General features: G+C 38.6%; 2 protein-coding genes across 6 annotated transcripts in view; one reads left to right on the top strand and one right to left on the bottom strand.

The window, feature by feature from the left end:
* LOC5575804 (probable serine/threonine-protein kinase kinX) overlaps positions 1 to 12,368 on the top strand; it is a 46,144-nt gene extending 33,776 nt beyond the window's left edge. The window contains exon 5 of the mRNA XM_021849698.1: positions 12,193 to 12,368. The gene's annotated coding sequence lies outside the window, so the exon portion shown is untranslated. The remainder of the gene's footprint in view (positions 1 to 12,192) is intronic.
* The window catches only part of LOC5575803 (HEAT repeat-containing protein 5B), a 40,669-nt gene that overhangs the window by 7,089 nt on the left and 13,363 nt on the right, over positions 1 to 20,217 (bottom strand). For 3 of the 5 annotated variants that reach the window (XM_021849692.1, XM_021849693.1, XM_021849691.1), the window contains exons 3-5: positions 14,126 to 14,399; positions 13,999 to 14,031; positions 4,682 to 7,835 (exon numbers count right to left, since the gene is read on the bottom strand). In XM_021849692.1, coding sequence (XP_021705384.1) covers positions 4,682 to 7,835; positions 13,999 to 14,031; positions 14,126 to 14,399 — 3,461 coding nt within the window. The remainder of the gene's footprint in view (positions 1 to 4,681; positions 7,836 to 13,998; positions 14,032 to 14,125; positions 14,400 to 20,217) is intronic. The other 2 variants (XM_021849695.1, XM_021849696.1) reach the window with 1 other exon arrangement.

Here is a 20,217-nt window from a genome sequence, read left to right as displayed (position 1 = left end):
TTACTAGGGAGAGACCCCTCCTTTCTAGCACCAATGCATATAATATCTCTTGTTAATAATTCTTCTTCTTCTTTCTGGCATTACGTCCCCACAGGGCAAGAGCCTGCTTCGCAGCACAGTTATTAACTGAGAGCTTACTATGCCAATGACCATTTTTGCATGCGTATATCGTGTGGCAGGTACGATGATACTTTATGCCCTAGGAAGTCGAGAACATTTCCAACCCGAAAAGATCCTCGACCGGTGGGATTCGAACCCACGACCCTCAGCTTGGTCTAGCTGAATAACTGCGCGTTCACCGTTACAGCTATCTGGGCCCAGCATTACAGATATAATTTTTTTGCAATTTCTCATCGTAATAGGCTGTTTTTCATCACGCCAATCTGTCATGAAACGGCCTACTTTCCTGCACTGAAGTATGGAGTGCGGGAATAGTCATTACCTAACTGAAACCAGTGCTGTAATGATTCATTACGCAACGCTTTCTCATTACGCAACTGTTTTGAGTTGCGTAATGAATCATTACCCAACATTTTTTCAGAAATTGTAAAATAAAGGTGAATGCATTCTGATATAATTTCTGATAACCTCAAGTGGTCTTCTACGAAATTGCAAAAAATGTTGTACGTAACTCGTTGCAGAACTCGATTTTTGCAGCACTCGTCGTAATTATCCTACTCGGCAAGCCTCGTAGGATAAATTTACGACTCGTGCTGTAAAAATCATCATTCTGCAACTTGTTCCGTAAACTACTATTTTGCAATTTCTCATCGTAATAGGCTGTTTTTCATCACGCCAATCTGTCATGAAACGGCCTACTTTCCTGCACTGAAGTATGCAGTGCGGCAATAGTCATTACGCAACTGAAACCAGTGCTGTAATGATTCATTATGCAACTGTTTTGAGTTGCGCAACACAACAATTTTTCAGAAATTATAAAATAATGGTGAATACATTCCGATATAGTTTCTGATACCCTCAAGTGGTCTTCTACGAAATTGCAAAAAGTGTTGTACGTAACTGGTTGCAAAACTCGATTTTTACAGCAATCGTCGTAATTATCCTACGAGGCTTGCCGACTCGTGCTGTAAAAATCATCATTCTGCAACTTGTTCCGTAAACTACTATTTCGCATTTCAAATACGAATTACAAAATCGCACATAACTTTTGATTCGAAAAAATACACCTCTGTTTTTTTCATATTTTGTGTAAAACTAGCTCAGCTTTCCACTGATGAAAAAACTGTTAAAATCGGTGGTTGCGAACACCATGAAAATTCGGTTTTCACGATAAAATCCATTATGGCTGCCAAATTCAATATGGCCACCAAATATATTCTTTGCAAAGATCTGTATTTTCTTGGACAGTCAAGCAGCTTTGAATGCTCTAAATGCATTCACATGTAGATCAAAGTTAGTGTGGGAATGCATTCTTTCTCTGAAGCAATTGGCCAGTAGGAACGAAGTTACATTGTACTGGGTGCCCGGCCATTGTGGAATTGAGGGGAATGAAATCGCCGACAATCTAGCAAGACAGGGTGCAGCTTCGAGCTTGGTCGGCCCTGAACCGTTCTGTGGTGTTCCTGAGTGCACTCTTAGGATGAACCTGAAATAATGGGAAATGTCCATGGTAGAATCCATAAAGTGACATGCTCTATTACCGCGAGGTTTAAAAAAACTCAAGTGTCTATCAATTAGAAAAAAATAATGTATGATTATTTTCAAGTTTTTTAAGTGTTATATGGTAGATCGTTTTATATATTTAGCGCAAAAAATATGATTTGTACGATTAAGAAAATTTTAACCATAGTTACAGTTGCTGTTGTTGAACATACCATTGTTCCAAATACCGTGCATCTGACCACGACTGCCGGGTGACATTTTGAAACATCTCTCGATTGAACAGACAAAACGCATCATAACCAAAAGTTTTGTATCAAACAACACTCTGAGGTTTGTATTGTTGATTCGGGAAATAAAATATTTTTTTTACTCAGCCATTTTGGAATGGTAACTGAAACACGGTATTTGGCGCTTGAATTCGAAAATTATTTTCGTTTGTTTGTGTGTGCAACTTTAGTTCAAATTTTTCATGGCTTTCTAAAGACTACTTAATATGCTAACGTTTATGACAATCATTCAGAAAAATAAATAATATAATATGCTAAAAATCCACATAATTCCTAAAAACATGGTATTAGGCAACACACGGAATCCAAGCAAGCGAAAAGATTCATAAAACCCAGTCTAGCTAAAGCCCGGGCTATACTGAATCTTAATAAAGGAAATCTTAGGGTAATAACTGGCCTGATGACCGGTCACTGCCCAAGTAGGTATCATCTTAAAAAGATAGGAAAAATACAATCCTCTGAGTGTCGTTTTTGTCAAGCTGAAAACGAAACTGCTGAGCATTCACTGTTCAACTGCGGATCATTGCTTGATCAAAGAATGTTAGCATTTGGAAAAGGGTTATTAGAGCCCATGAAAATTTGGCCAGGTACCCCCTAATAGGGTAATAGACTTTATAAAACGAGTTGTGCCCAGTTGGGACAGTGTGACACATCAACCAATGTCGATCACATCTCAATCGTGAAAGGATATTTGATGAGCACCAAATAAAATATGGGTCATACCACAATATTCCTAAGTAATGGAAGCAGTGGTTAAAAGGCTCTACAGATGAGGAAAAATAAAATATTTCTGTTTTTTTTTTGCAAGTGAAGCTCCTGTGTTTTCTCTTTTTAAAACCATGTTACTGTGAAGGAATTGTTGAAGAAATTTCCGTGTCATGGCAGCTTGAGTGAGGCAAGAATTGTCAAAAATCGAGGGGTTCTCAATGACTGTTGATTATAACTACCGAGGGTCCATCAATTTGACCAGCCGAATGCAGTTTTTTTGAACATTTTGAAAGACCAAGTGTAAATAGTGGGCCGGTCTCAGCGACAATTACTCACTGAGTTTTTCTTTAATTCTTGAAAAAAAGCTCTGTAACGATTCCTGCAGTAATTTCTGGAATCCCATCATTTCAAAAATTTGAGTTGATTTCTTGTAAATATCCAATCAATAAACTTTGAACCCTATACAAAAAACCTTGAGGTCATATATAAGTTCCTTTTTTATTTTAGGTTCCAAGACACCAATTTTTGGTTTCTTCTTCTTTCTGGGGTTCCATCTCAACTGGGACAAAGCATGCTTCTCAGCTTAGTGTTCTTATGAGCACTTCCACAGTTATTGTAACTCTCCAATTGACCATTTTTGCATGTGTACAATATACAAAGGTGGTCACACGAAGTACTAACACTATGTGAGCCAAAGGGGTGCATTTACTTTTTTTGCGTTATTTTTTTAACATCATGTCTCAAATGCAAAAGAATTTGTTTTTTATTCAGAACTCGTATGAATTGACTTTGTTTTTACATTAATAATAATAAACATAACAACATTTATATGTGTTTTAATTTTTTGGCGTTTATTTTGGAAGAAATCTAAGTTTTCATTAGGGGTGGATAACCTTTTTTTGCATACTGTATATACTGCCCATACTAGCATAACAGTCCCATATTGTATGGGACTTCCTATATAAATGGGACTGTTATGCGAGTATGGGCAGTATAGTATGGCAAACATTTTGGGGCGCCTTCCTTAGCCGAGTGGTTAGAGTCCGCGGCTACAAAGCAAAGCCATGCTGAAGGTATCTGGGTTCGAATCCCGGTCGGTCCAGGATCTTTTCGTAATGGAAATTTACTTGACTTGCCTGGGCATAGAGTATCATTGTACCTGCCACACGATATACGAATGCGAAAATGGCAACTTTGGCAAAGAATGCTCTTAGTTAATAACTGTGAAAGTGCTCATAAGAACACTAAGCTGAGATGTAGGCTCTGTCCCAGTGCGGACGTTAATGCCAAGAAGAAGAAGAATATCGTATGGCAGGCACAAAGATACTCTATGCCCAGGGAAGTCGAGAAAATTTCCTTTACAAAAACGATCCTCGATACGAATTCACGACCCTCAGCTTAGTATTGCTGAATAGATGCACGTTTTTGGTTTCTGATAGTTCTATTTTTCAGACATGTGATCTTTGAAGTTCATATTTTCTATACACTTAGTCGTAATCAGCCCTGTGTCAATACATCAAAGGAAAAAAGGCATATGGATCTTATGACACACCTTAGCTGCCGTTCTACGCATATTTTTCCCGCGATCCATAACGTTTATATAGAACATGGGACAAGTAGACTTAGAAGGGCAGTTAGAGTACCAAATATTAAGGTGACACAGGAGACCGTGCTATTTTCCCTATCTTTCGTCTCACTCTAATAATTATCATCAAAACTTTGTGAAAGCAAATTTCGAGTTTTAGTGAACCGAAAATTTATTGGGCTGTGCACTACATATATAGAATCATAGTGATACATTTTCGCATCGATATATGGATTCATTCTTGAGCTTTGCTTCTTGAAATGGATAGGGTGATTATGATGACGAAAGAAGAAGATAATGCGGCCTTAAGATACCACTGCAGTAGTTTCTCTTCAAATAATTGCAAACGACTATTATGCCAAGCAACTGTTATGCCTCCGTGCTTATGTGCATCATGGAAATGCCCAAGTAATTCTTTACCCTAATTATTGAAAGACTTCTCTTATAGATCATAATATGATATGATATATTGTCTTACCTGTAGGTGAACAGAGTCTCGTTAGATCAGTCATAGAGTTGATGGCCGTTGCTACCAGTAGACTATTGTCTTCGGAAAGCTTGAACAGACCGTTTTTGGTCTGGGCTATTTGACGCTGAAGCTGCTCGTTTGCCACTCGAGCGGATTGTGATGGACTCATAGCGGGGATTTGTCTGGCCAAAAGACACAGGACTACTTCTAAGATGGCGTAAACGTGCGATTTGCCCGGTAGTATTTCCCCTTCTTCTCCACCCTCGCCGAGGTTATCAATGTCACGGTTCTCGTCATTACCGTTGTCGGTTTTATTCTCGAACTCTGCCATTTTATCTTGTTTTTCCAAATCCAAGCATTCATTCGCGGCAACGATGGTTTGCTTCAGGATCGATATGCACAAATACTGCACCTCCAGACTGTCTCTGGTGAGTATTAGACGATGTAGGACATTGCACAGTTCAACTGGGAGAGATTTGTTCTTGGTTAGCATCTGGCGCGACCACTTGGAATCGAACATCGTGTAGAGCGCTTGAAGGCAGGCGATCACGCTTTCGAGCTTTTCGTTTGTTCGCGTACTGCAAAGAGCTTCCATGCAAATGCCAAACACTAGATGGAAACGATCGGCGCTTACGCTGCCATAGGAGATGGTGGCACTTGCCGTGCCGCTGATCGTAGACTCATTTGGATGCATTCTATCCGTGGCAATTTTGTTACCATTCGCAAGATCAGTAGCGTTGACTTTGTCGTCGTTATCGATCGAGGTTTCGTCGGATTCGGTTTTGGAGAAACCTTCGGAGTTTAGCCACAGGGCAGAAGCATACAGGATAGGTGGCCAAGATGTGAGATAATGCGGCTTGGATAGATTCATCGTATCGTTAGTGTAGAAAGCTCCGCCATCGTGTGGCAATTGACTGGCGTATTCCGCTGGTAATGACAGCAGAGCATAATCCTTAAGAGCAGATAGCCAGTGGGTGGAGAGATTAGCTAGCTCAGGTTGCACAAGCGACAGTAAACTTTCGCCACGACTCTCAAAGTCACCGAAGTCATCTTCCAACGTGAGACGGTTCATATCGTTTGTTGGTGCCGCAATTGTCGTTGACGAAGAAGGCAAAGATTTCAACAGCATACTTGACGGAGCCGTTCCGTTATCCATCATTGCCATGATGTAGACCTGGCCCCATGCCTTCAAAATGCTCAATTTCTCTAGCGTAGCCATACTTTCATTGTACAGTTTCGTACTGTTGGTTTTATCGTTGAGTTTGCTTAGGTTCGATACCAACAATTGATGGACACGTCTTAAGTCATTCAAATCTCTTGCCACTCCGGAACCAATCCATGCCGAACAGACTTCACACGCAGCCGCCGTAACATGAGAGGGCGTATCCTGTGAGAATGCTGGTCTCAATGCTGCTCCGACTTGAGCTTGGAACTGCTCTAGGAGTAGATGACCAGGAAATTCTGGTTCAGGAACTCTCGCAAACTTGTCAATGATCTCCTGCAAGGTTTTCAAACCTTCGAGTCTCAACTGATCTGAATCGCTTGTGGCAGCCATAAAAGCCATACGAATGAGATCGGATAAATGCAACACCAGATAATCGCCACGTGATTTGGTGATTTGAATCTCCTTAGCCAGCAACAAATCGAAATGTGCAGCATTTGCATTCTCGCACGTGGATATAATCTTCCTCACACATTCGGCGGCAAAAACGCGCGTTGGCCATCGAGGTTGAACTGCTGGATGAGTCGCCTGATTGTCTTCAGCGTGAAACTCAATGTTGTCATCATCTGCTTCGACATCTTCAGCATCATCTGCGTCTTCTTTGATGGTAGCGGCTTCCGCTGGGCCAGCTGTTAGCGCAGCTTCCGATGCCACAGTAAGAACGTTCTTACACATACTCAACCACTGCGAAAGATTGTCTGCTGCCAATATTTGCAGCATTGATGTTATTGTGTCGTGGATGTTCTTTATCATTATCGTATCACTTTCGGTATCCAGCATACCGAATAAAACACCTGGCAGTCCATAATCGGACAAAGCGAATCCATCATCATCACTTACCAGTGTCATTGCATGTTCACAAACTTCCTTGGCCTCACGAGTAGTTAATTGACGAAGACATGATACGGCGGCTTTTCGGAGCATCAGATAGTTACTGCTCAGATTTTGGCACAGATTAGGAACCAACGTTGATAAATTGACATGGCGGGGTGCAAACAGATGTAGCTGCTGTAGACATCCCGTGGCTTCAGCCTGGACCAACGGATCCGAGTGGGCTTGCATAATCGCTGCCGCACAGAGGAATGATGATCTAGCAGTACTGATGGATTGACCATTGCTTTGCAGTTCGGGACCTATCGTAGTGATTAGGGCGCTCAGGACTCGTCCAATACACTGATGGACATCAACGTGCGACTGAGGAACTGAGAGCAGCAATTTTAACGCCAAAGAAAGCGTTGGTTCTACATAACCTCGGAACATTGGCCCACCGGAGTCAGCAATCAACGACAGTGCATATAACGACCAAACTTGTACGACCGGTGAGCTTCCATCCTGTGCCAATGCCAACAATATGGAAACACTCGTATTGAGGTGTTGTGACGAACCCATTCCACCTACGTATCGATGCAGGCAACCCAATGCCAAAGAATGCCCAGTTCTTGTCACCACATCCCTGGCAGACTTTAGCCTATCGAAACTGGTCTGTGCAAGTTCAGCAGTAATGCGCGAATCCCCAACAACTTGTGCAATTCTTCCCAGTGCCTCTCCAGCTGCACATCGCAGTATAGGATTTGTGCAAATCAAAGCATTGATAATCAAATTAGTGGCACTCTTTCTGACTTCCTCCTGTCCAATACTAGATTTCGTTTCTGTTAAACCCTTCAAACCGCTCAACAGCGCAGTAAAAATGTTCATCTGCACCGCTTCCTGGCGCGAACTCTTGGCATGTTTTATACACTCGCCAAAGTGCTCCAACATCTGCAAACGGTGCTTGTTGGCCACTTTCGGGAAGATCAGGCCAAATAGGGCCACGGACATATCAATCACCGCCACACCCAGAGGAAGAGGGCCAGGGCATTGCTCTCCGCTGGAAACTGCCCGGTACAAACAGCAGGGATCGTGTTCGAGAGCTCCCGAGCCGGCAGCGCTGTTCGGTTGAAGCTGTAAAATAGAAAGAAATTCGTTAATATAATCAAGGTCTCAACAAAAGACTAAATATTAACTAGAAGCTTTATGAATTTCATAATGGTTGATCTTTCAATTAATTGCGCATTTGTAGATACGGGTTTTTGAAGAAATGAAAGGATAGTTTAAATGATCGTATTATTTCTGAGTCGATTAGGAAGAGATATTGACATTTACTTCGATGTCTAATTTTGAACCACCTCGTTCTAAAATTTGTATAAAATGACTTGTTTCAATTTCAATTTCAAATCAAAGCAATTTATAGATGAGTTTCCTTGTATCCTATTCTCTGAAACCCATTAAAAACAAGAAAATGTTTTTTACAAAAAAAATATGATAATGTTAGATAACTTAGCGCACAGTGAAGCCGCGACGGAGAAAAATCAAAAAATCAACTTGTATTTACTATCAGTTTCAAAAGTATTTTTGTATTTTTCTTTGCTATTCAAAAAGTTATCCAGAATTCCATAAAGATTGGACGAAAATTGATTTGTTTACAGTACTTTTCTGTCAACTCGTTTTTCTTTCAAGGATAAAAGGATCATCTTGCGTAAACATATGTTTTCAGTCGGTTGATTAAATGGTTTAGATCAGGCCCGCCCAACCTTTCTGATCCGCGGGCTAAATCTCAGCAACAGTATTTGGTTACAGGCCATATTTTTTCGTACACCTATAAATCTATTTATACCAAACCAAATACAAATCATTCAACGAAAAAGCTTCTTTTGGAGAAAAAGGAAAAAAATACCTACTTGCTGCTGACTCTGTAAAAACAACGCTCTGAGTAACGCCATCTAGCCCAGGGTTTTTAGAATCTTGTCCTGAATTTTATAGCAATGGATTTCAAGATTTTATTATAGAAAACCTGTCAGAAATTCAGATGATTTGGAAGTCTGGCCCACGATTCTAATAGATTCATGTTTTGGACACAGAGAAACAGACGTAACACTTAGAACAAATCGCGATCAGAATCATAGTCGAGAAAACATGTACGCCCAATGCTAAAATCGTTGTGTTTGGCCGATGGACCAACAGATGGCGGTAGTGTGTAAACGTCAAACGCGAACAAAAACGATGCGAGCGCTGCGGATGGCGGATTGACCAACTACAATATATTTGAATCGACCGTTAAAAAGGTGGTCGATGGACAGTGATGAGAGTGTGACGTCTGTTTGTCTGTGTTTTGGATTTCGTGAGAATGCAGCCCAAGATTTAGCGAAAGTCTTGCTTAGCATCAACAAAGAATCAAACAATTGATGCTTAGGATTCTGTTAAAATCTTGCCCAAAATTATTTGGTAATCCTTTATTGAAGAATTTATACTTCATATTCAGTGTTTTTCTTGTCGATGATATTGCTTAAGATTTTTTAAGGACCTTGTTGTTATTTTTTTAGAAAATCTTCCTATTTTTTTAGATAATTCTGCTCAATATTTTGCTTAAATTCTTCTCAGAGGTTGGCCAAATTATGCCCAGGATTTTTTGAGCATCCTGCTTATAATTCAGTAAGATTTTGTTTTATCAATTTGACCAACTTTTGGTCAACAACGATTTTTTTCTATAAAATAGTGACAAATGGGCTTTCATATTACGAACCTCACAACAGTCTTTTCAAGCTAAATTTTCATGATGAACAGTTGCACAGTTAATTATTTTTCAAGTTATAGGCAATCCCGGCTAAGGAATTTTGCTGTTATAAGGTTTTGAAGTTTACATGTACACGACGAAACACGTGTCATATGTACAAATTGAAATTGCAACTGCGAAATAAAAACACATGCTCCGGTAGGAATCGAACCCACGACTCCCTATTCATTAGATGGGCGCTTCAACCTACAAGCTGCGGAGCCCCTTAAGAGACGCTCAAAAGCGAACTGAACTCGTTTACCCCGAAGTTTAGACTGCGAAATGATGATCCCATGTACTTTGAGACAATCGAGTTCAGTTCGCTTAGAGGTATGCAACACCCTATAAATGTTCCCTAATTCATTCAATTTTGTTCGATTTATACTCCATTATCAAAGTTACCCCAAAACAGAAAAACGAGTTTCGATTATATGAAAAATAATATATCCATTCAGAATAAATCTTTTGGCAATCTATCAAATGCAATCGATAGCTAGAATGTCAGAACTTGTAAAAAAAAAAAAAAAAAAACATATATATATATATATATATATATATATATATATATATATATATTTATATATATATATATATATATATATATATATATATATATATATATATATATATATATATATATATATATATATATATATATATATATATATATATATATATATTTATATGTATATATATATACTGTAATTCTTTGAAACAGAATGCATAAATATTGGAGTTTTCTCCGAAAAAACTATCAAAATTACCCCGTTTTACGGAATTTAAAGCTTTCGGACCAGTAAATGAGCATTAAAATTAAGGGATTAGTGGATTGATAAATTGTTACTTTTTTGATTATAAACCTACTACACCTTCTACAAAAGTATTCGGCTTTCACAGAACTCAAAAATTGAGTGTTGCAAGTCACCCCACATAGGAATATTTTATAACAAGTATTATTATTGGACAGTTATTGCTACTATTTCGTAAAATAAAATGCGAAGTATTATTGATTATAGTAACTGACACACCATAGAGCATTGTTGTTTTAAATGGATTCCAACTTATGTTTTCAGGTCACGATTTTTAACAATCATCAAGTATCAGTTTTCAAGATATTTAAGGTGAAGATGAATCGAAGCCAAACCTCAAATTTTCAAGAGCACAAATCTGGAGAACCGAACACCCGTTTGAGCTGAAAACTTAATCGATTGGTCACTAGCTTGTGGTGACCAATCGATTAAATTTTCAGCTGAAACGGGTGTTCAGCTCTCCAGATTTGTGCTCTTGAAAATTTGAGGTTTGGCTTCGATTCATCTTCACCTTAAAAGAATTATATTTGCTGTTTTGAAAATATTCTAATAACAGCTTCATTTGTGACTGACTACTACTTGAATTATTGGTCGCACGGATTGAAGGACCGATTTATAACAAATTTTCCCTTGATATTTGTGTTGTATAGTGAAATATAGTTGTAAATTACCATGTGTTGCAAGTCACCTCACAGCTGCAAGGTGACGTTAGTCAAAATATTTAAATGAATTTGATGAAAATTCTTTCTGAAGTGTTGAAAAAAGAAACACTAACAAAATATTTCAAAAGATGCTAATACTAAGAAGTTGAGGGTTTTCGTTTTACAATCCTTTTTCGTCTTGGCTCAAGCGCCATATGGCTTGATAGAGCCAGTATCACATGTTGTTCTTAAAAAATTCTGATATGTAAAAAAGTTGACCAAAGAAGGGTTGACCATGCAATGAAAATTAATAGTTCCAGACGGGTCACAGATGAACAGTTCCCGACATAACTATCCAACTTGTTGGATAAAAGTACGACTCGTGCTGTACACAGCATCATTCTGCAAATTGTTGCGTAAACTACTGTTCTGCGTGTCTCAAGAATCAAATTATGTGTCTAGCAGCGTCCTTTCATTACATAACGCTAAAATTTACCATTTTTGTAGAAAGGACGAACATGCGCTTGAATGCAAAGTTGAACGAAAAGTCGTTTTTGAGATGGAAAAAAAGTGGGAGATAGCAGAGAGAGACTTCCCGGACTGTGGACTGATTAACATATTATATTATTTTATTTTTTATTTGCAGGATATAAAAGTGGCGACGAGGATCATGGAAACGTGTGTTGAAGATAATATAATTTCTTTGGGGTGGCGAATTGCCAATTGTATCTGTTTTTGAAAGTGTGGTGAAATTGCCGTTTGAGTTGAACCAAATTGTTCTTGAGAGCTGACGAAATTGTCGTTTATTGTGAACACAGTTGTTCTTTTGTGAAGCGATTGCTGTATTGAGATGAACGAAATTGTTCTTTAGTGTTGACGAATTTGTCAAGCGTAATGTTGAGCAGTAAAATCCAATGATTTGAATGTTTTGCTGTAGTCATGGAATTAGCAAATTTGCGTATTTAAGATAAGATCGTGGAATTCTTTGGATATATTTTCGATTCTTCGTTGTATGAGTTGTTGCAACTTGTAGGTGGTTTTTGAAGAGTTATTAGAAAGTTTCTAAAGGGGAAAGGACTGTCATGTCTACCTATCTCAAGTGATATAAGTTATTCTACCTTTTGACTTGATACCTTTTAACTGTTCGTACCTACGGTATTTCTGAGCTATTAGTACTAGCTGCGAGTGGCGCAGAAGACAGAGACTTCCCGGACTGTGGACTGATTAACATATTATATTATTTTATTTTTTATTTGCAGGATATAAAAAAATGGAATGTTGTGAAACGGGATGCAGAACCAAAACAAAACAGCCAATGCGACCAGTAACACGTTTTCTCGTTGTGCGTAGGGTAAATATAAGTTCAAATTAAAAATAAACCCCTATGGTTTGCATGAGGTACTGTTCAAATTAGCGGTACTTGCAACCTAACAAAGAGTGATCAGTGCATCTAATGGTGATGGTTAATGGTCAAAATGCTTCAACCCTGTTGCAAGAAACGCAACAGAACGTGAAACAATACAAAAACAAACGAAAACAGCAAACCCGCTTGATCTATGACAAAAAGTCTGGAAAATGCGGAATGTGAATATTATCTTAGGTAAATATAAGTGGGGAAGCTGCGTCGATAACAAAACCACTTAAGATCTACGACAAGCTCAACGCTCCCGAAAAGGCTTCGTGTCGCGAGCTGAATTTTGCAAGGATAAGAATGGAAGCATCTTAACTGAGGAAGGTGTGATGATCGAAAGGTGGAAGCAACACATCGGAATGGCACGAAGTAAACAGGCATGATATGGTCAAGACAGTCAACTGGTAGAAATGGTATTGCAGTTGAACTCATTAGTATAGGTCCGAAGAGGTAGGCTGACATTCAGAATCTGGGAGACGGAACAGCTACTAGAGGAGTGGAAGTAAGGGTTTGTATGCCCTATCGACAAAATGGAGACAAACTGTAATGTGAAAACTATCATGTAATCACTATCGTAAATGCCGTCTATCTCAGCTTGTTTCAAATTTTCTTCCATTACACAGCGTAACAAAAATGACATGTTTGCGTGTCTCAAGGATCAAATTATGTGTCTCTAGTTTTGGGTCGCTGAATCTGATGCCGCTCTCAGAAATGTTCCAGCACATCACAATTTTTAGCTACAGGTCGCCAAAGTTGCATAAAACGCTGATTTTATTAATGTTCACATGAAATTTAAAGTATGATTTATCAAACTTTTTTGTGATCTAATCAACCAAGCACGAAACTAGGACTTGAACTTTAAATTTAGATATAATTTAGTTGAAATTGCACGATAAAATTTAGTTTAAATCTATTTTTCAACATGTTTGCAGTTTTCATATAAAATTCATAGTTTTTCTTATATGACAAAATACAATACTTTTCTGAACCACCAAAAATAACATTTTACCATCGAAAATATTATGAACTTTGTTGATAATAATTATTATTATTATTGTCTTTATTAAAGAGACTTTCAGCCCTTGGCAGGTTCGTCTCTGATCAAAAGTTGATAATTATTGTTTTATACATGAGGTTTGAATTCTGTGGCAAATTAAGTAAACACAAAGTTTTATTCAAGCCAAATTAAATAGAAAGTGTTGGTGCCAAAAATAACGCCGTGAGTGTCTATATCTCTTCAAATGGCAGAGGGCCTACTCGTCAGTGAGGTGGGTTGTGACTACGCTAAAGTGTTTAGCATGGCTTTTTGAACTGTTTTTGTAAATGTATAGCCTACTGAAAGTGAACGCGTTGATATTAGCAGATTAGCTTAAATATGCACACTATCAGATATTATCATAACTATCGTTAACTACTCGTACATTATCCAATGCAAGAAAGTTTTGTCTGTTTGTGCTATATTACTTTCCTTTTTTCACTATTCTACTAAATCAACCCAGGTCGTTCATTTTTGCGTTTATGAATAGCAGCTAGAAGCAAAACAATATTTGTGTACGCAAAAGTGCAGCTCTCTAGCTTAGGGTTTTGCGGTGTAAAGCTTTTCAACAGAACCTCATCGAGAGACGAGTATCAATGAAAAGGATGTTTAACTTACATATTCACCGTCAGCTTTACGATTCGGTTCCATCTTGTATTTCAAAACAATTTTAAACAAGGAAGAAACGAAGAAGTTTTAACGTAAAATAAGTTGAAAAGTTTGGAATAATTGAAAAACCTCTCACCTGATCTTCGATTGTGCGATGGTCAGTTTCCTGCAGCCATGTTCCCAGAATTATAGAATCATCCGCATGGCACATCTGTCTCAAGAGGGAAGTGGTTGTGTTGGCTGGATTCTCCGTCAACGTGAACTCGGATACTAGCATGCGTAGCAGATGTGTGTAGGACGATTCGAGTGCATTTGCCGGTAGCAGGGAGAGCGTTTCGTACAAACGTAAACGAACCATAGCCGTTGGAGCCTTTAGATGTTGTCCGTAGCTCTTCAGAACCGACGTAATGCTGTTGATTGTATTAAAAAAAAAACAAAATGTTATTAGTTTTTTACGGGATAATGACATTACATGTTTTCACTGTTGCCTCTAGACCGTTATTTGAAAATAAAATTATCCATGAAAACTAAGTACAGTACAGGACTCGATTATTAAGGTCATTATGTACTTCTGGGTCAATTAAAAACAAAAAAAGAAAGGAGATAAGGTTATACAGAGCCGTAGCGTCATTTTACGACGCCCTTGGCGATCTCTCAGTTGTGCGCCCCTTAGCCAGATGTCAACTTCATTCCTCACGTGAAACAAACCGAAAAAAACCATGAAGTGTTTTATTTCATTTTTTCATTTTCATTTTGCTTGGTGGGGTAATGAAAGCGCAAGTCAGTCCAAAGCCGAGGACAGGGATAGGTAATGGCCGTAATACTCTATGCGGATCGCTTGAACACCATCGGAAAGGATAGGAAGGGTTGGGGTAGGGTAAAGGAAATTGGAGAAAACTTGACACAGTAATGCGATTAATGCTGCAAAATGTAAATGTGCTGAAAGCAATTTAATTTGAGTTTTGAAGTTTAATTTGATTTACTAAAATTCCAAATAGACCGGCCATTGTACAAGTAAGAAAGAATGAGCTGATCACTTTCTAGAAACTTTATAAACAACAAAATAATAACTATATGAGAGTGATGCTTAGGGCTGCTGATGGCACGATACGACGCTTTTTTAGGAGCTTTTGATACTGATTGAACATTACTTTAAAGAACGCAATTCTTTATCTGTACTAATACAGTACTAATGAATAGTTTAAAAAAAAATACTTTACAGCGTAGCTGAGCCTTTCGGATCGTAAGACCGATGTATAAAAATAATTAGTTTCGAAATTGTCCGCGTGGTCTTCTAGTGCCCCTGTTAGATAAGAATCAGTCATAGACATACATGACCCCATGACCAACATTTGTATATGTAAAGGCTTAGCTGATGTGGCTTTTCTAATAGGTAGTTTCTTTACTCATTGATTGTCTACAAACCTTGTCAAGTATAGAAAATTGATTTAATTTTGTTTATTACTACAGTGAAGCTACATTGTACTTATCAAGTATTAACTATTATTTTATGTTTTTATCACTATTGATATTATCAAGGCCAGAATTCCCAGTGAGTGAAGAATTTTATAGTACTAGAACACCATAGAAGATCACTAAACACTACCTAATCATGGAACGGCTTTTTGCTCTATTATTTTAAGTACATGCTATTGATCTATCTCCCTTCGCTCCTATCCGCAACCCGGTGCACGCGCTCTGTTGGGTTTCGAAAACCTCGTAGAAGATTAACCAATATATTTTGGACCCCCTGGGCCGTTTTCCTGCTAATTTCCCAGTTTTAATCGAAAGACTTCAGCAAAGTTGTTCAGAAGCTTAGGGACTACCATTATTTTACAAAATCTCGAACTTTAAGGCGAAGTAGGCCATCATTGAAATTTGTACGCGTCGTTGATGATTGTTGCTAATTCATCTCACGATTTCGAATCAAAAAAAATCAGTTGGCTTTGCACTGACACAGCTGAAAAAGTATCTGCATACTTTATGCATGTTAGCGCATACAGTGATACTTTTTCAAGTCAATATAAACTATCAAGACTAAGTTTTATCACTTTGAAATGCAAGCTGAAAAGTCATCATTGTTGCCAAACAGAATGACGGGCTATTTAGCCTTAAGGATTTAACAAAGAAAGAATTTGAACTACTGAACTACTTTGCCGAGTACACTATCTTTCTAAGTGGTCAGGCTCCTGAGATATCTACAAACAAAAGTTTCATGCTCACTAGTGCCGCATAGTGGCAAAATTTTTAATCAACTAGCTCGAACAATGGTAGTCCTTAACTTACTAAACAACTTTGCCGAAAACGCCAACCTTCTAAATGGTTAGGATCCTGAAATATATGCAAAACAAAAGTAAAACTTCCATGCCCACTAGTGCCACCTAGCGGTCAAATTCCGAATTAAATTAGGTACCATCAGATAGCGCTTCACCTCCAGAACAACTTTACTAAAGACCCCAAGTTTCTACATTATCTGGATTTTGAGATATACCGATTTCAAACTGTGGTTTATTCGAACCTATAGTGCGTTCATTATTATGCGACTTCCATGTACATTTGTTTATTTTACCGTATTATAAATGGCCATACTGTAAATAAAAACTGTCAAGTATTGTTCTTAAGAAGATTCTTGAGGAATGCATTTTGGTTTGGTGGCGATAGATATCTTTGTTACAAAATGATAGCATATAATTCACAACTGTTGTACAAAGTACAACAACGCGACAGCCCGAAGGTTAATAAAAGCAAATTTCGCTTTACGTGCTTTAGACCAGTGGGTAAGTTGTTCATAGAGTTTCTTTGAAGTGATGTAAGATTCAAAGAAGCTTGTGCCACAGACAGTTGTTTCTGGCCAAAACAACTGTTGAGCGAACGGAGATTTGCGAAACTAAACATAAAACAGATTTTTGATTCGCATATTGAAAAATTGTGAAAAACTGATAATTTTAATGAGTTAATTAGCGTGGTACTAACTCCATTTTGTTTAGTATCTTTCAGTAGGCAGTGCTCTATTAGCATTTGGCGTTCTTGCTGGTACACTCATTCAGCTGAGAACAAAAGGCTGAATTCTGAATTCTTTGAAGGAATGAGATACGAGCGTACAAGTTCTGCGGCGAGAGTCAAGTTGCTTGTGACGAAACTTCGGTGAGAGAGCGAGATCTTGTGAGAAGAGTGAGGAAGAGAGCCAAGCTGAACTGAAAGTGAGAAGTGATATATCTACCAAAAACTGCATGTGCATTTGCATGAGTCGGCTGGTGCGGTCTATGAACCTGTTGCTTGCTGTTGTTGTTGCTGAGCTTCGAGAGTCAGACGGTTGGTTCAATCATTGGGTCTTGGAACACTGCTGAAAATAACGATAATTTTGGATCTACTGCAAACCGAGGAGCTTTGTCAATAGTCCAGATGTAATCATCTGGTGGATGAGCATTGGTGAATCACGATTGGCAGCTCTGGACGTAAGTTGCTGCATCCGTGAGTATTACTTTCGTTTTGAACATTCATACAGTGAAATACGAAAATGTCGATCCCAGGAATGATAGGGTCTATTGACCATTATGTTGTTGGAAAATCTTTAGCAATTATATTGAACGGTTCGAGATACTATGCAATTTGAATAAAGTAACAGCAGAAACGAAAAAGTCCTGGTTCATTTCATTGAGCGGCGATGATGTGTTTGATGAAATTAGGCTTTCATCTCCGTTTCAAGAGGTCAACACTTTGCAATATGACGATATTATAAAGAAATTGAAAACCAGATTTGATAAAACTGACCCTATTTTGATGAAGCGATACCACTTTTACAATAGATCTCAAGAACACAACGAAACTGGTGATTTTTTTTCTGGCGATAAAGCTTTTGATCGAAGGATGCAGTTTTAAAGATTTTAAAAACGAAGCTATTCGGGACAAGCTGATTTTAGGTTTGAGAGGTAGTGATTTACAGCATAAATTGTTAATGGAAGATGAAATTGATTTGGCTGCAGTAGAGAAAACAATCGTTAATGCTAAATTTGATGAAAAACAAAGAAAAACTATACGTGAGAATAATGAAGCAACTTCGAGTGTTCTGTCGATCAAACATCGTTTAGGAAGAAGAATGGGGACTCCTGGGATAGTCGCAAGAATCAATCAAGCAGATTCAGATCGAGAAGTAGGAGTAACAGCAATAATAGAGAAAGTAGTAACAAATTCAATTATAACAACGATAGATAAATAGGGGGTCCGTAGCCTTGAGGTTACGCTTTCGCTTCATAAGCGGAAGGTCATGGGTTCAATTCCCAGCCCCTGATGCTAGACGTGATGGGCGTAACTGGAATAATCATTTTAATTACAATTAGATTACAAACTGAGGGTGAGTTAGGAGCAAAATAAGACCCTTGAATGTGCAATGTGGGGTAGTAGAGTAACGGTCGTATTTTAGACCCCCTAAGGAAGTGATTTTAGTTTTTTGCTGCAATTAATTAATTGTACAGCGTAACCAAGTCAAAGAATATGCTAAAATGTAGAGAAAAATTTTCTCTACGAGATAAAAATGCCCATACGGTCATGTAGGATTCACAAAACGTCGAAAATAATTGAATTGTGAAGCACTGTTTTTCATTATTTTGGACACACCAATACATTTTGGACCCTTAAAGTATATATTTTGGACACCCGGCATTTTTTATCCATTGGCGATAAAGTCCACGGCACTAGTTGTATAATATGCTTGCCCATAGTCTAATCAATTGATTGACAATGGAAAACCAAAGAAACTCTACGCTCTTAGTTCAGAAATTTGAAAAAAGTTTTTGTTTGCATTTGAAAAATTTCTGACGTGTGACGTGTTGTAACGATTGCATGAATGAAACGATTACATTAAATTAATTTCAGATAAAATAAACACATTTTCTATGTACAAACGGTTGATGCACGTGCGGAATAGTCCTATCTTTCCAAATGGCATGCGAATTGAGTTAGCCTTTTGATTTAAACTGGGAAATTTGCACTTACTTCACAGCAGTACATAGACCAATTACCGCCCTACAACATCTTTCTGCCACGGCCTGTCTTCAGCCTCGAATTAATCAAGCAAACCCTCGGCTCAGTTGACGTCTCGAAAGGTCCTCAGATCGCATCCTGCCGTCCTTCATCGGGAACTATGCATCTTCGTTGGCATTACCTGTCGCATTCATTTTCAACCGCTCGCTTCGGGATGGAGTTTTTCCAGATGCCTGGAAGCTTGCCTCAATCACGCCGATCTTCAAGTCTGGGAACATTCACAGAGTGGAAAACTATCGTCCTATCGATTCTCAACAGCCTAGCTTAAGTTTTGGAAAGCCTTCTGCACGACAAGTTGTATCCCGCAGTTCATGGTATCATCTCGGAATTCCAGCATAGATTTTTGAAAAAGCGCTCGACAATTACGAACTTAATGAGCTTTACCGTTATCCGCAACAATAAGAAACGCCAACAAACAGACGCCGTTTACATAGACTTTTCCAAGGCTTTTGACAAAGTACCACACGCTATCGTTATAGCAAAACTGAACCGCCTCGGGCTTCCATGCCGGCATGGGTTGTTAGCTGGATAAAATCATATTTATCGTCAAGGAAAGCATTCGTCAAGATTCGCGGCGCTAAGTCCGACGTGTTTGCCATTCCTTTGTCATGTACCTGCGCATTCTAAGCGCCGTCGAACTGTCATTCGATGCGAAGTTCGTATGACGAACAAGCGAACCGATGGGTTCGATCTCGAACACGAATAAACTGATGATTAGTCTGATCTGAAACGTCAAGCCTATTGGTCTAAACTCTAGAATCACACGTCCAATCGCGGTTATCAAACTCAGTGTTTCTTTAAGATTGGTCATTTCTACCTTTCGGTTAAATATTTAAAAGTGGCGAACGAGGAAAAACACTTAGTGCGTCAAAAGTTTTACCCCGGAAAAAGTGGACAGCTTACAAAGAGCCAACTTCCCAGTTTCTACACGTCACATCGGCGAACACCATTGTATCTGGGGCATTGAAGGACGGCTGATCATTTGTTGCACTACTGCGGCGGTAGAAAATCGGCGGCTTCATCCGACAGGTGCTTAAAGTCCAACTGTGGGTCGAAATTACCGTCTAGATTGGTAATTTATCCTACGTCGTAAGTAGAAACCCTCCGTTGGTAAGCGGAGTGATTTCTGGAATTTTTTTATTCCTTTTAACGTTGCGTAACCATTTTGTGCAAAGCGTCTGACGAGAC

Source organism: Aedes aegypti, chromosome 3 (genome assembly GCF_002204515.2).
Source record: "Aedes aegypti strain LVP_AGWG chromosome 3, AaegL5.0 Primary Assembly, whole genome shotgun sequence".
Classification (NCBI taxonomy): domain Eukaryota; kingdom Metazoa; phylum Arthropoda; class Insecta; order Diptera; family Culicidae; genus Aedes; species Aedes aegypti.
This window is presented reverse-complemented; position numbering and strand designations above follow the sequence as displayed.